Consider the following 15,944-nt stretch of genomic DNA (forward strand, 5'->3'; position numbering starts at 1 on the left):
TGCTGGAAATCAAGTCCTAAAAATCCCTTGACCCATAAAAGTAAAAACGAAAGAGGTGAAACACAACATCACATTTGCACTTCAACAGGAAACCAGCCTGTGGAGTCCACGCTACCTGGTGTAGATAGTAACGATATTCTAATTATGAGATTCGGAAAGCGTTTCACGCCATTACATAGGTTATGTTCATGAGGACTAGCAGCCCGTCAGTCTCTTCAGCAGTCTTTGACGTCGGCTCGGAAATCACTTAAGCCGTATCGCTTGCCTCCGTCGGGCTTTCGCTGGTTCACCGTAGGAGCCGCGCGGTAGCGCAGCGCATCACATCACTCCCACAAGCTGCCCACTCCCCGCCCCCGCCGCGTCTTCTAAACTCGTGTTCGCGGGAGAACTGTGGGGGGAAGGGGGACCGATTTAACGCAGAACGGAGGTAGAGGAGGGTCTGCGCAGAATACCACAAATATTAACTGGATTTGGGGATAAAGCAGCGCGGAAATGGAATTAATTTAGCAGAACGCAGCACAGCCACGGTAAGACTGGCACAAGATACTGTCCTCGAACTGTACAAAGTGACTCGGCGTTGCGTTGCGGATTTGCGTTTCATTCCTAATGTTTTAGAATGGTTTTTAATTCAGTAAGCAAGCTAAGTTGAAGGGACGTTTTACTGAATGCAACACCTAACCTGCACAAGTCATTTTACTTCGTTTTGCATTTACGATCATAATGGGCAATTACAAGTGTTTAGACTATGAGCACTTTGTATTATTTATATTCCAGCTACTTGATTTTATTACTTAAATGCACTTTTTAGTATTGTCTGTAAGCCAGTCGGTGTTCTGTGACATGTACTACACCAACATCTATATGAAATCTTCTCGCCTAGAAGCCGTCTTGAAAGCGCTTTTGATTTCAGTCAGTAGCATAAATGATTATGATCTCATCATACGGCTGATATAGATCTTCTCGTTTTAGAAGTGAAAGCATAGGCACTTGTATTGTACAGATGTTTAAGACTACTCTCTTCTTCTCTTCAAGCGCAGGAATGCTGGATTGGCTCGCAGGTGCCCTATATTTAGACCGCATATTTACAGCTCTTAATACGTATGCCCAGAACGGTCTCTGACTGGAAACGGTGCGCTTAACAAGGACATTCTATTGCGCATTGTAGTTTTAAGAGCGAAGAAATAGTATAATTTTTATATATTGAATATAATATTTCAAGTGATGGAATGTTGGATTGATATGTGAGGTTTATGAGCAAAATGCAAATAAGAAAATAAGAGTGCATAATATATACAGGAAGATGAATAATAAATGCTGTTGAGTAACTTAATTTGGCTCTGTATAGCAATAAAAGCTCGCTTATGTCTTACATTATAGCTTACTGTCTATCTGTGTTTTATAAATATGTCTTCAACCAGGATATTTTATCGTCATCTTGTTACGACGAGATCGTTTTGTGTTTATTCATTAATGGAGAAAAAACTTACGTCAGAGACGAACTGACGTAGGGAATTGACACCAGATTTGACACTTTATGACTATAAATAGCACTGGTGGCTGGGCTATTTTATGGTTTCTTGCAAATTCAAAAACACAAACTCTGCGTGGTTGATTTAGGGAAAATACCATTTTGCATTGGTCCTCTAATTCAGCACCATGGATAGCGACACGAACGTCAGACAGACTAGCCAGAAAAAAAAGCAGAGCCATCTCCCTTTCTGCAAAAACACTAAAGGCAGAAAAACATATCTTCCCTCTTACAGACAACTATCAAAATCAGAAAAATAAGCCTAAATATACGCTCATCAAATGCTGACAATAAAACTATACCATTGACATGTAACATAGCCTGTTCATTTTATAATTTTAGACAATGTTCACAACACATAAACATATTTGTATTCATTTTTGGGATATGAACAGATAAAATGGGTATGGGTGAAGTGCTGGGGTACGCTATAGGCCTGTTTGTTTCACGCGTCCTAGCAGCCACCACACTCTTATTTCCTAGATCCAACTGTTTCAACTGCTATGCCAGACCAACGGCTCGGTCTTGTTTGTCCCCCCCCCCCCCCCCCCCCCAAATCCATTCACGTGTGCTACTTTGGTAAAGTTCTGCAATTTTTTTTTATTGCATCTACATTTAAGATGGCAGTGCATGGTCCCACAGAGACTTTGTCAAGATTCTAAGAAATGTTTGCATGTTATGGTGCACAAAGTTGTCCATTCCGGCTACACTGTGTGCACTCAGGTTTTATGTTGAATTAAACAGAGGAGATATCATCATCATATCCATATCAAATTTTGTTCAAGTCAGAATCTTTACTAGAATGGTCAAGTTCTGGTAAACAATCGGCAAAGCAAATAAGTCAGACAATCAATCAATCAATCAATCAATAGTAATGTACTATGGCATGCTTATTATTTTAGAAGAATTCTCTTCAACAGTCAAACTTCCCTTAAATTAGTCTCTTCCATATTATACAAGATATTGGATTTGATTTATGTGTTTCCCATCTGTACTTTTAATCTCTTACATTAAAGAGATTACACACATTATTGTGGGCCCCATGTACGCAACTGATGCTCTGACGTCAGTCCACACATACACGTGTTAGTCCACACGTACACACATCAGACAGGGACAGAGTGAGCCTGAAGCACCGTCTGCAAGACACTGAAAGGGATGGCAGTCCAAAGTGTCCCTTGACTACGGGCCAGTTCATTTTACTGGAACAAGCTCATGCAGACAGACATCTGACGAGCAACATGGACACCCAGAATGGACCATGTCTGCTGAATGAACAGCAGAAACAGTGAAAGGAATAGGAGTCCTCTTCTTGTTGTATTGTTAATCAGACAATAAAACATAACTAACTTAGACTTACAGCACCCAACTGCTCCAAGAGTCAAACCTTTCCTTTTCTTTGCCCCTTTCTCTGTGAAATTTCTGTAAATTGATGTAAAGAAAAAGAATTGCAGGACTTGTTGGGAAGAAAGTGCTTAAACAAATGGAACAAATGGATTGTATGATATAACCAATAACTAGTGTGATTTTACAACATGCTAAAACTAAGGAACCAGTCCGGAGGTAGCAATTCCATTATTAAGAACTCTTTGAGAAACACTTGAGGAATGTGATACAGATGTGGATAACCATGCCTGGAAATTCACTGGCGTTACAAACGCATTGCAAAGGCATTACAAGTGTTGTAAATGCTGGCGTTACAAATGCACTGTTTAGTTTATGTTTGTTTGTTTGTTTTTTGGGTTGGAGAAGGGATGCAGTATGGTTTGTGTTTACAGAGGGCATCAGATCCTTCTTCATCCCAGACGCACTGCCTTCCCAGCCGCTCCTGCTCTCCCTATTTTGCCAGTGTTATGACTGATGAAAGGACTCATCCAATATGACTGGGTCAGGGGGACAGATGGCAGCGGGCCAGTCAGGCTTCACTGAAGCTTGTCCCATTAGTTCATCATGCCCTGGGTCTGCAGTATTGGCAGTGCACAGGGGATTTCTGTCACTGGACACTTGTCTTGCAGATTGAAGCACGGCGCATCTAGAAAGCAGTGCATATTCATGGAGCGATGAGATCTAATGAGACTAACAGCAGGCAGGAGATGGCCTCAGATTTCTGTTAATTTCTAACAATGCTTCCACCCACACACGCACACACACACACACACACACACACACACACACTACGGCAGCCACCCCAACCCCCATCAGCCCAGCCCTCAATCTTGACTGCAGTACGAAGGATTGACAACAGTCCTGAGAGGCACATACACCCTGTTGGATAAGGTGTGCGGGGGGTGAGAGAAAGAACAGAAAAGGCGAGATAGAAAAAAAGTGTCAAGGGAGAGGGAGGCATATGATTCATTTCCATCCCCTGTTGTCAGGAGACCAGGCGAATTGGATAGAGCTCATTCCTGGCTGAATGTTCGGCTTGTCATTTACATCTCCCAGTGTAGTACTGAGCATTTCAATTAATCGTAATAAGAAACCCCACTTCAGGGGATCGTCACTCCAACTGGTGAAATATGCCTAGCTCTATCTGCTTCTGATTGATGTCAATGAGCTCACTGCCTCCCACTGAAACACGCACACGAACACATGGACGCATACACACAGGTCAGGCGGGGACAGAGTTACGTGAAGCACTGGCTGTAAGAGAGAGAGGAACAAAGAGAGATGACAATCCAAAGTGTCCCTTGACTGTGGGCCAATTCATTTTACTGGAACAAGCTCAAACATCTGAGCAGTAACATGGACACCTCCATCCTTATCCAATAGAACCCGGCGAAACAGCATGTGTTTACTGGAGTGTGTTTTAGCAGAGTGGAGGATCAGCAGGTCCACTGGACAGAGTTATTACAGCTGAGAGCACCATTCTCTGACTACAAGCTCTCATCATTTAAACAAGCTCAATCAGAGAGCGAGAAAGCACTCACCCTCGTAGAAAATAAAAAAGGAAGAGCAGGTGTAAATAGAGGTAACAGAGATTGCTAGATGAAATTGAATTGCTTCAGTGCGTATGGCCTGTAAATGTTCTAGTTTCAAAGTCCTGATCTGAGCTCCTTCTAAAGATGAATCATCCATAGATGATTTGTGTTTGCAACCAGAGAAAGACTTTCTCTAGCCTCAATTTCTCAGCTGGAAGAGCTTTCTCAGTTTATTGTTTGCATCTAAAACACACAGTTGTTTCTGCCTCCATATCGCTCTCTTGCTCTCTCTCTCTCTCTCTCTCTCTCTCTCTCTCTCTCTCTCTCTCTCTCTTTCAGCAGCATATCAGTATGCATAAAAGTGCACCTTTAGCTTGCTGAGATTCAGCTTGGTCTGGGATCACAGGGAATAAGCAATGAGAAAGCTGGAGATAGCAGAGCGCAGAGCTCTGGTCTAAGGTTGAAGTCCAGTCAGAGACTAGATCTGCCAAATCTGGATCCACTCAGTGAGTGTGAGACAGAAAAGACGTTGGTGCAGGTACATCACAGCTAGCATGCACACAATTCAAGGCAAATTTATTTGCATAGCACTTTTCATACATAGTGGCAGTTCAAAGTGCTTCACACACACACACACACACACACACACACACACACACACACACACACAAGCTCAGTCCTCTGCCAAAGATCTTCTTCTCAGTCCCTAACAATGCACAGGCCATAGATGACACAGAGGAGAGGAATAAGCACCAGCGTGCCTGTTAACACAGACGCTCTGTACCAGTAGGAAGCACCTGGGAAACAGGGATCATCACAGTCAACCTACGGCACAAAGAGCGGAATAGGCACTCGACCCTTCCCTGGAAGAGAACAATTTAACAACAAGGTTAAGAGGAATGCAGACATATGCACACTGTATATGTAACATAGACTGCGTCTCTATCCAGCCCACCTCCAGCACTGCACTGGACTGGCCCCAGATCAGTAGACCCCACTGCGAGGAGTGGAAGTGTATGTCTGTACTAGCACTTGGTAACAAGACTCGGCGAAGTCCCACACAGATCCTCCACTTCCACAGTACCTCAATCCTTCCAGCCATCCCATTCCTCTATGCCATTAAGTGATTTCTGCTTGGCCGCTGGTTGTGCTTTTTTCATGTGTTGCTTGTGTAAATCTACCTGGGATTTACTTTGGTCACATTGGATTTTAAATCAGTCCGAATAAATCCAAACCACTGAAACACAACATATCCTTGCGTCTCAGTGCTGTTGTAGTAATGCCTAATTACCACATCAAGCTTGTGTGTGTGCAATGAGCGTCTCTCTCTGCTTTCTGCTGCATGAACAGAGATTGATGGGAGACCCTCAGTGCTGTGGACAATTTGGGAATGCTGCCTTTATTGCTTTGATCATCATAATCACTGCTTTGACTCACCCCATGGCCACAGACAGCTGCTGGTTCATAGCTGACTGAAGCTGTGTATTAATGTAGCCACAGCAGTGGGGGTTGCTGGCAATAAGAGCAGAGGATGTAACCACATGGCTGAAATTCTTCCACCCAGTAAGCCCTGCATGTGCAAACTGACTATTTAACTATAGAATTTCGTTATTATATGATATTATTATATTTGTATTAGACTCTTATATTGATTTATTATATGCATTTGTTTACAGAATACTTTTTGAATATTTACTTTTTATGGCTATATTTAATCTTAGCTTTCATTCATAATTTACTGAATCAAAATGGCTCAGTACAACAAGCTTATTTTTAAGATCAAATGATGTCCACATTGCTGATGAATGATTCAGTGCCTAAGGGCTGTAATACTGTCAGAATCCTTTCCATTGTGGTTTGGCCATAGTAACCAGGAAAGATTTTACCTTACACTAAAGGTTTCTCTAGTTCCAATAAAATGTTCTCCATCAGAGAATGTCCTAAAATCAGTAAGGATCTGATAATATAATTTCTTTGATATATCATAGATGTGTCACTTAGAAGAGACTAAAGTATTTTGTGTAAAAATTGTCTTCTATTTTTTCCAGTCATATTACCACAAAAATATTTTAAGAAGGTATTTAAAATGCAGTTAATGTAATATATACATTGATTACGTGCAATTAAAAACTATATAAATTAATTAATTATAACTATAACAAATTTTAAATGGACAGTTATATAACAAGTCCTTTTTCCTTCAGTGTCTAAAATTGGCCAACAGAAGGTACATTTCTGTTCAGCCATGAACGATCAACCCCCTCTCACTTGATTAATGGCATCACAGATGACTTATTATGTTGTTCAATAATTCAGTATTCAAAATGCCTGGTGTGGTATGGTACAGTCATAAACCTTTGAATTGAATAGTTTTCTTTCTCTATCCAGCATCTGTTGTCCAATTTTAATATTTAGAACAGATTTATTTTCTGAGCTGTAAAGCTTTACATTTCTGTCTTTTCCTGTCTCATTTTACACTGTTAAAACTGCATGGGGCTGGGGCTTCATTGTGTTGGACGAATGAGAGCACTGGTGAAAATGGCAGACCATACTCCTCTTTATCACACTCTGCAGACTGCAGGGCTATTATTTCAAAAATGTTTTAAAGCCTTTTTTTATCTAAGGACTCAAAGTAATATTATCCTTTAGTGCCGTGCAATGAGCAAGTCCGAGAGCTGAGACAGGAGCACTTACAAACCAGCCTCATGCGTTTCTATTCCCCCACCGCAGGTTGTCCCGATGTGCAGGCAGTGCTGAGGAGAGGAGGCCAGGGCTGGGGAGCACCGGGGCATCATGGGTGACGGGGGAGCCCTGCGTACCGAGGGCAACGCCCTGCTGAAGGCTGTGTTCCAGGGCAAGCTCCGTCTGGCTCGTCTGTTGCTAGAGGGTGGGGCCTACATCAACGAGGGCAACGAGCGCGGCGAGACACCCATTGCGGCTGCCTGCCTGGCAGGCTACGATGACCCACAGACGCGGCAGAGGATGGTGCGCTATCTGCTCGAGAAGGGTGCCGACCCAAACATCCCGGACAAGTCGGGTCGGACGGCGCTGATGCACGCTTGCGCCGAGCGTGCCGGCAAAGACGTGGTGTCACTGCTGCTGGAAAATGGTGCCGACCCGAGTCTTAAAGACTATTCCGGATCCTCAGCCCTGATGTATGCCATTAACAGAGGTGACAGGGAAGCCCTGCAGACACTGCTGGACGCCTGCAAGGCCAAGGGAAAAGAAGTGATCATTATCACCACGGATACCTCGCCCTCCGGCACCAAGAAGACCAAGCAGTACCTGAACTCTCCACCCTCGCCGGGCGTGGTGGACAAAGTCTCGCCCACCTGCATGTCCCCCTCGGAGGTCGAGATCCGCACGTCAGGTTCCCCCGCCGGAGAGGAAGAGGATGGCATCTTCAGCTTCGCCCTGACCTCCGCCCTCCCACTGCCATCTAACAGGCCACCGGGCGAGAGGAGGCCACCGCCACGAAAGCTCCTCAAACGGCTAAACTCTGAGCCATGGGGCCTGGTGGCTCCGAGCGTGCTCGCCGAGAGGAGGGAGCGGGAGGAGGGCGACCTTGCGGAGGAGGACAAAGTAACAACAGAGATGAACGGCCTTTCGATCTCTGGGCCGGGCAGACCCCTGCTCTCACGTCGCCACAGCATCGAGACGCACGACACCTGCTCGCCAAAGATGATCGACCGCTCGTGCTCGGAGGACTGCGCCGCGCTCTGCGCCTCCTCGTGGGCCGACAAAGTGCAGCAGCACCAGTCACTGTACCGCAGGAACACGGCACCCGAGTCCCAGGAGAACGCCGGGCACCTGCTTGCAGGGGGTGCCCGGGTGCCTCCACACCCCAAGCTCACCCGCATGGAGCACTACGAGTCGGACACACACCTGTGCGCAGAGTCCATCCCTGGCTCGCCTGACTCGGGCCGCATGTCGGTGGAGCGGCGCAGGTACAACGCCTCGCCACTCTCGCTGCTCACTAGCTCCTCCCGTGAGTCCCTGGAGAGCATCCCCAACTCGGTATCTCCCATCACCATGAGGAGGAGGTCGCCGGGTCTGCTAGAACGCCGCGGCTCTGGCACGCTCCTCCTGGACCACATCTCGCACACGCGGCCCGGGTTCTTGCCGCCACTAAACGTCAACCCACAGCGGCCCATCCCGGACATTCGGGCCAATGGCAAGCCCACCTCGCCCGTGCATTCTGGCACCAAGATCCTGCTGCCGGTGGCGCCGTCGTCCCCGAAGCGTGGGCCAGACTTCAAGATGAAGAAGAAGCTGATGAGGAGGCACTCAATGCAAACGGAGCAGATGAAGCAGCTCTCCACCTTTCAGGAGATCCTCGCTGAGAAGGTGATGGAGGTCAATGGAGACTGATGCTAATAGGAGCATGAGAGAGCTACATAGCATGCACATACATGGAGAAATTCACCTCCAGTTCAGATCACTAGACAGTGAACTTCTAAAAAATGCATAAACTACAAGTCCTATTCTTACAAAAAAAAAACCCAGTTCAGACACAACACCAATCTTGATAACAATGGCTGAAAGTTAACAGCCACCAACTAGCATTATGCAAATTACATCATGCTGGTGGCTTCGACCTTCCATTCATTGTTTGCCAGGATTGCATGTTTGGCCGATCTACTCATTTAAATCGGTTCCATTTAATGTCATTTTTGGTTTCTTATAATTAGTTTTTCACCATTGTGTCCTATTTGACGAATGGCTCTTCTCGTTTAAAATGGTCACGCTTTACGCACGATCCCTTTTACTGAAGCATATATAGTGAAACAGCTGAGCTGGAATGTGTTTAAGAAAGAAATGTTAATGCTGCTGGCGAAGCGACACGCGGTCCTCGCGTGCGTCCTTACACGAGCCAAACTCACGTCTTGCCCTATTTAGGATGACGTAGCTAATTCTCCCGAGGAAAAACATGCAACATGCAGTTTTCTCCTTAAAAATCTTAACACTGAGAATAAATCTGTTGCCGACGCAATAGGTTTACCGCACAGACGATCTATACTTTTCAAACTGATTTAAATCAAGTAATGTAAAAGGGCCGTCTCTAAAAATTTGTGTTTAGCAAAACCGTAAAAAATAAAACATTCCTTAGCGGTAAAAACGGAAACAAAAATCCACCAATTGAAACTTCTGCATATATTAGGATGTAGAATGAGCTCTGTATGCATGAATTTAAACACAAGAAAATGAAGTGCAATTCGTATCTCAGATTCCCAAAGAATTTCCATGAAACTCGTTTATGTTTACGCGTACCAAAACTTGGAGGGCACGGAAAAACGAAACGCAACAACAGGGCTCCTCTGTTTTATTGCAGAAGGGGTAGGGTGCACATGTAGATATTGTACAGATTTCACAGGAGGTAAAGTAAGAATTTGTGTTTCAAGTATTTCTGTGTGCAATATTATGTGCTGCACCTTCTCTGGTTTCATATTATCACTGAACACTGGATGACCATTACTTTTGCAGCGCGAAAAGCAATCTGCACTTCTGGGGAGCATCGCGATGTTCGGAAAAACAGTCGGACACAGCAACGTTTACACTCATTTGAAATTAAATTCGTTTCAGTGTAGTGTTTGTCAGTGTAGCGAGAGAAATATATACATATATACATATATAAATAACCAAGAAATACTTTAATAAAGCTTAAAATGTGATTGAGAGTCTTGCTTCAGTTTAGTTGAAAATCTATTTTAGTGCTTTGAGTTAGCATATGTTAGTTTATGTCGATTGAACTAAGCATACTTTAACATGAAAAAGAAAACAGAGTCATATTTTTCTACGCCTGTGTGACTGGTCGCACTTTTCACCGTTTTCGTCTTTTGTTTCCAGTCTTTCAAAACAAAATGAATATGATGTACTTTTTGGGTTATAAATGACTTATACTCTTAGTATGGAAACAACTATGTTTAAAAGAGACAAAGGCATAGGCAACAATATTCATTACGTTCTTTAATTAAGGTATTTTCCGATAGATAACCGCATCTTTGCATTCAAAGATTTTACCCGAAACCATGTAAACGCACCTCTTTTAAAGCCTGTCAGATGACGGTGATGATACTGATGTGTGCTTTCATTTGAACGTTACCTGTTCTGTTCTAACGGGATATCTTCTCTTCGTTTCTCCTCATCGAGGTCTCTCTCGATGATCACATCGTGTCATGCTATAAAAAAAAAAATGAACAAAACGAACAAAAAACAGTGAACTTGTTTCAATTGTGCTCAGGTATGTCTGACCAGACCCGAACCAGTACGAGGGTCACCAGTTGTTTTAGACGCTGTACACAGAGGACGTGTGTTTCATGGCGTGCTGCTGTCGTGTGGGTAATAGGAATATAATTACTACACATCCAAGTGTCTTACATCGCGTTGTATCAAAAGGAATAGCAGTTACAGTATCAACATCTAGTTCAGTGGATTCAATATTTATTGTAATTTTGTATGTTTGGTGTGGTACACTGGTAATGTACTGAACAGAATAATTAATCGATTAAAAAAAATTTGATGACTTTTGTGCTAGCAGTAAGCTTTAGGGTGCGCGGCAGTATAGTGTCCGTGTAATTATCTGCACAACACACGATGGGAATTAGTCTCATGCTCATGAGACATTTATGGTGCTTTGAATAAAGGCATATGATTAAACCAATATATCTAGCGTTTTTGTCTTTGTATTCTTAGTGTTTACGCTATCTTAGCAGACTACACAGTAAAATGTCTTAGACATAACTTGGAAGGGAACAGCAGAGGGAGACAGAATGTCCTCGATAGAAACAGGAGGGAGAGGGGCGCTTTCTGCCGGGAAGTATCGCCTCCTTGTACCGTCACCGCTTCAAGTGTGTCCAATCTTTCCTCTGCTTGTGAATGCAGAGGATCGGTCGAGCCCTGCTCTGCTCATTCGAGTCTCGGAACAAGACCTCTGCGGCATGCAGAAGCTGGGCGAGGCTGGCGGTATGTCCGAAATCCACCCCTGCTTACCGTTTAGTGCTCTGTTTTAGAGTGTCAGCCATTTTGTAGTGTCCGAATTTCCAGTGGACAGCGCAGATCCTCTATATACTTCACTATATTGGTTCAGACCCTCTATATACTTCACTATATTGGTTCAGGTCCTCTATATTCTTCACTATATTGGTTCAGATCCTCTATATTCTTCACTATATTGGTTCAGGTCCTCTATATACTTCACTATATTGGTTCAGGTCATCTATATTCTTCACTATCTTGGTTCAGGCCCTCTATATACTTCACTATATTGGTTCAGGTCCTCTATATACGTCACTATATTGGTTCAGGTCCTCTATATACATCACTATATTGGTTCAGGTCCTCTATATACATCACTATATTGGTTCAGGCCCTCTATATACATCACTATATTGGTTCAGGTCCTCTATATACTTCACTATATTGGTTCAGGTCCTCTATATACTTCACTATATTGGTTCAGGTCCTCTATATACTTCACTATATTGGTTCAGGTCCTCTATATACATCACTATATTGGTTCAGGTCCTCTATATACATCACTATATTGGTTCAGGTCCTCTATATACTTCACTATATTGGTTCAGACCCTCTATATACTTCACTATATTGGTTCAGGTCCTCTATATACTTAACTATATTGGTTCAGGTCCTCTATGTACTTCACTATCTTGGTTCAGGCCCTCTATATACTTCACTATATTGGTTCAGGTCCTCTATATACTTCACTATATTGGTTCAGATCCTCTATATACTTCACTATATTGGTTCAGATCCTCTATATACTTCACTATATACTTCACTATATTTACCCGCAGTGCTCCATATTCATGCTAGTGAACGATGTACACTGCTTACGGGAAAAGGTACCACAACGCATAACGGTTTACTAAGGCAGATGTTTGTACTTAGTAAGGTTTGCCAGTTAACAGAAATGTTAACTTTCGGCACCGCTATATTAACTAGGTAGCGGTCACACAATGTTAATGTAATGCGAGCCAGAATAACTTAAACTCGTGCTCAATAAAATAATCATTACAGTATTTCGCTCAGTAGTATTTTATTCATAAATGGGAACGTGGATGTAGCTATAGAGCAATGTATTATTAAATAAACACATTTGTAGCTGTAAACCATCTCTAATCTGTCTTCATCTCTAATCTCTAATCTGTTTGGGGGTTTTTTTGTACTTGTTCTGGCCAGTTTGCTCGACGAACGCTGAAATATATTGTGTGCAAGTTGGTGTTGTCCGAATTCTAGCCTTTCTGTGGTCTGCCTAACAGGTATCCTATGCAAAATAAGCGCAATTAAACTTACAGACGTTCACTGTAAGAACACTTGGGGGGGTTTCCCACTGGTCCCCTTAATTGCAGGTGCTTTACAGATTTTTACTTGAGAATTTACTTGTGGTGGGTGGCGCAGTGACACCGACCGATGTGCACAGCAAAATCCGTACAGTTTCGAGTGGAGAGTGTAACCCAGGTTATTTCCGTTCATGTTCAGTTTACGCGACGAAAGGTCGCAATGCTATACTTCTAACGTAAGATACTGTTGTCCGTCTCCCTGACAGATACTCCGTGTCGTGCTCTATATAGGGTAGCTCTGGGGGTGGGGGTACTGGTGAATGAGTAAACGAGCAGACCGCTTCAGCGCATGCTCAGACGGGTGCGCTACAGTGTTCTACACACGGATTCAGCGGCGCTTGATGCCTTTATTACGGTTCACGCGGTAACGTTGCTGCCCTGCGGCGCCCTCTCCTGGATCTTCTAGTAACTACATACTTTACAAACTCGATAGATTATGCCATTAGCGACAGAACTCAGCTTTTCATGCGTATTGAATGGGCTAAGGAATAATTCATACGAACAAGATTTAGTTCAACATCAAAATAAAAGGAGGCCTAGCTCTCATCTTTTGTAATGAAGCCTATATCCCAGAGTAAGTATAATGATTATGCCAGAACTATTCATCTTACTCAGGCGTGGTAGTTGTCATTTATTATTTTCTATATGGTCACACCACACCTCAATCCCATTAATAAACCACTTATGCTGAGTATACACCAATCAGTCACAATATTAAAAGCATTGACTTTGAATAACACTGATTATCTCTTTGCAGTGGCACCTGTGAAGGGCTGGGATGTATTAGGCAGCAAGTGCACAGTGAGTTCTTGAAGTTGATGTGTTCGGAAGCAGGAAAAATTGGCAAGCGTAAGGATAACTGCAACCTTGTCAAGGACCAAATTGTGGTGGCTAGATGACCCAGTCAGAACCTCTCTAAAACAGCAGGTCCTGTGGAGTGCTCCCGGTATGCAGTGGAGAGTGCCTACCAAAAGTGGTCCAAGGAAGTACAACTGGTAAACCACAAGGTCATGGCTGCCCAAGGCTCGTTGACGGGCGTAGGAAGTGAAGGCTTGTCTGGTTCGTTCTTACAGAAGAGCTATTGTAGCACAAATTGCTAGAACACCCAGTGCATCACAGCTTGCTGCATAGCTCCAGACCGGTCAGAGTGCACATGCTTACCTGTTCACCACCAAAAGTCCCTACAGTGGGACATTAACATCAGAACTGGACCGTGGAACAATTGGGGGGGCGTCTGGTCTGATGATACACATTTTTTTTTACATCATGTGGATGGCCAGGTACATGTGTGCTGCTTACATGAGGAAGAGATGGCACCAGGATGCACCATGGGAAGAAGAGGTACTGTGATGCTCTGGGCACTGTTCTGCTGGGAACCTTTGGGTCCTGGCATTCGTGTAGATGTTGCTTCACCACTGTACCACCTACATAACATTGTTGCATGCAAAGTACACCTCTTCATGGTAAGTGTATTCCCTAATGGAAGTGACCTCTTTCAACAGAGTAATGTTCCCTGCCACATTGCAAAAATTGTTCCAAGAATGGTTTGAGGTACATGGCAAGGAGTTCAAGGTGTTGACTTGCCCTCCAAATTTCCCAGAACTCAGTCCAATTGAGCATCTGTGGGATGTACTGGAAAAACAAAGGATCTGCTGCTAACATCTTGGTGCCAGATACCACAGGCCACCTTCAGAGGTCTAATGGTGTCAGTGGGTCGGAGCTGTTTTGGCTGCACAAGAGGGACCCATACAGTACTAGCTAGGTTGTTCTAATGCTATGGCCGATTGGTGTAAAACCATGGGAAATATGCAGGGGAAACTTCTGAAATCACTGAAGTTTAATTTCAGCTATAACAGTATTAATACTACTGAACGTCTAAAGTTATTTATCTGTGATCTGTATGATGTCAAAGATTGTTAAGAATAGTTGTAGATACCGAATGTTTATCTGAGTATCTGTAAAATAACTTTTTTTGGGGGGTTAGTTAATGAATGTAAGAATCGAGAAGCAACCAAAATTTGGACATTATGACCCCACTGCCTTCATTTTGAAATGCACCTGCACCATGTTTTTGAAACCTACTTCCTCATCTGCTGTCCAGACAGCAAAAGCCAATGTTAGAAACATAATTAGGGTAAAACCAAGGAAACAGACTCCATTTGAAACATGACGGATGGAGCCAGACCATCAGTTTATGCTTTTTTGCCATCCCAATTTATGCAAATATGTTTTTACGCCCAAACATATTCAGCTGATTGAATAAAACATATCTAAAAACAAAACACTCGAACATGATCAGTTGAAAATCTGACAAAGCCACAAAAACATTGGGGCCAGGCGAGTACAAAGCTGATGTACTTCCTTTATTCTTTATTGTAAGTTTATTTACTGAAATTATATGGCGCAACATTTGTCCCGCAAGAAAACAAGTCTGTATTCATGCCTCTGCTCACTTCTCCCATTCAGCTCATCCATCCACAGAAAACATGGCACGTTGCTTTTGCGACAACAAATGATACAAAAGGACTTGAAGAGTAGAAGTTCTCAGCCTGGGTGGAGCACAGGCCGTCATTTTCCAGGACAAACATGAAAGTACCAAGAGCATCTTTGCTTGCCAAAGACAGCAGAATATTCGAGCTGTTCCGAGAGATCCCCCCCTCCCCCAATTTTTTTTTTTAACCAATGTACAACAAATTAAATGTACAAACGGTGGTGTAATAACTTAAAAGCATCAACTTCAACACAGACAGTTAAGTGAAATATTGTGGACATGTAAATCTTCCAATAGTTTAATAACAAAGGGACCCAGGTGGATGAAGCACACAGCACATAGTACAACCAATACAGTGGAGATGAAAGTATATTTGAGAATGAATCAAAAGAAAACGATAACCTCATACATTTTGTGTAGTACTACACAGGGATCACATGACAAAATGACACTCACAATATCAATGGCTTTTGTTTTTTGAATGTTTTTTTTATACAATGTACAAATGTGTTGATTTCACGTTTTGTGCCCTGAAGGCTAAAGAGGCATATTTACAATACATTATTAACAATATGTCTGTCCATGCAAATAAGTATTTTTAATACTTGTTATAAGTTTAATATTCATAAAACCTTGACAAGTTTCCA

At 43.1% G+C, this 15,944-nt stretch overlaps 1 protein-coding gene across 2 annotated transcripts; it reads left to right on the plus strand.

Moving 5' to 3' along the window:
* Positions 1 to 156: 156 nt before the first annotated feature.
* ankrd34a (ankyrin repeat domain 34A) lies at positions 157 to 15,417 on the plus strand. 2 transcript variants are annotated; one of them, XM_081695886.1, is made up of 3 exons: positions 157 to 527; positions 7,177 to 8,793; positions 13,564 to 15,417. In XM_081695886.1, exons 2-3 carry the CDS (start codon positions 7,240 to 7,242, stop codon positions 13,573 to 13,575), a joined length of 1,566 nt encoding a protein of 521 aa, XP_081552012.1. In that variant the 5' UTR covers positions 157 to 527; positions 7,177 to 7,239; the 3' UTR covers positions 13,576 to 15,417. The 2 variants fall into 2 exon arrangements, with proteins under 2 accessions (XP_081552012.1, XP_035386367.1); XM_035530474.2 differs by lacking the exon at positions 13,564 to 15,417 and having other exon boundaries at positions 7,177 to 11,101.
* The last annotated feature ends 527 nt before the right edge of the window (positions 15,418 to 15,944 follow it).

The sequence above is a fragment of the Electrophorus electricus genome, chromosome 14 (genome assembly GCF_041902795.1).
Source record: "Electrophorus electricus isolate QZ-2024a chromosome 14, ASM4190279v1, whole genome shotgun sequence".
NCBI lineage: Eukaryota > Metazoa > Chordata > Actinopteri > Gymnotiformes > Gymnotidae > Electrophorus > Electrophorus electricus.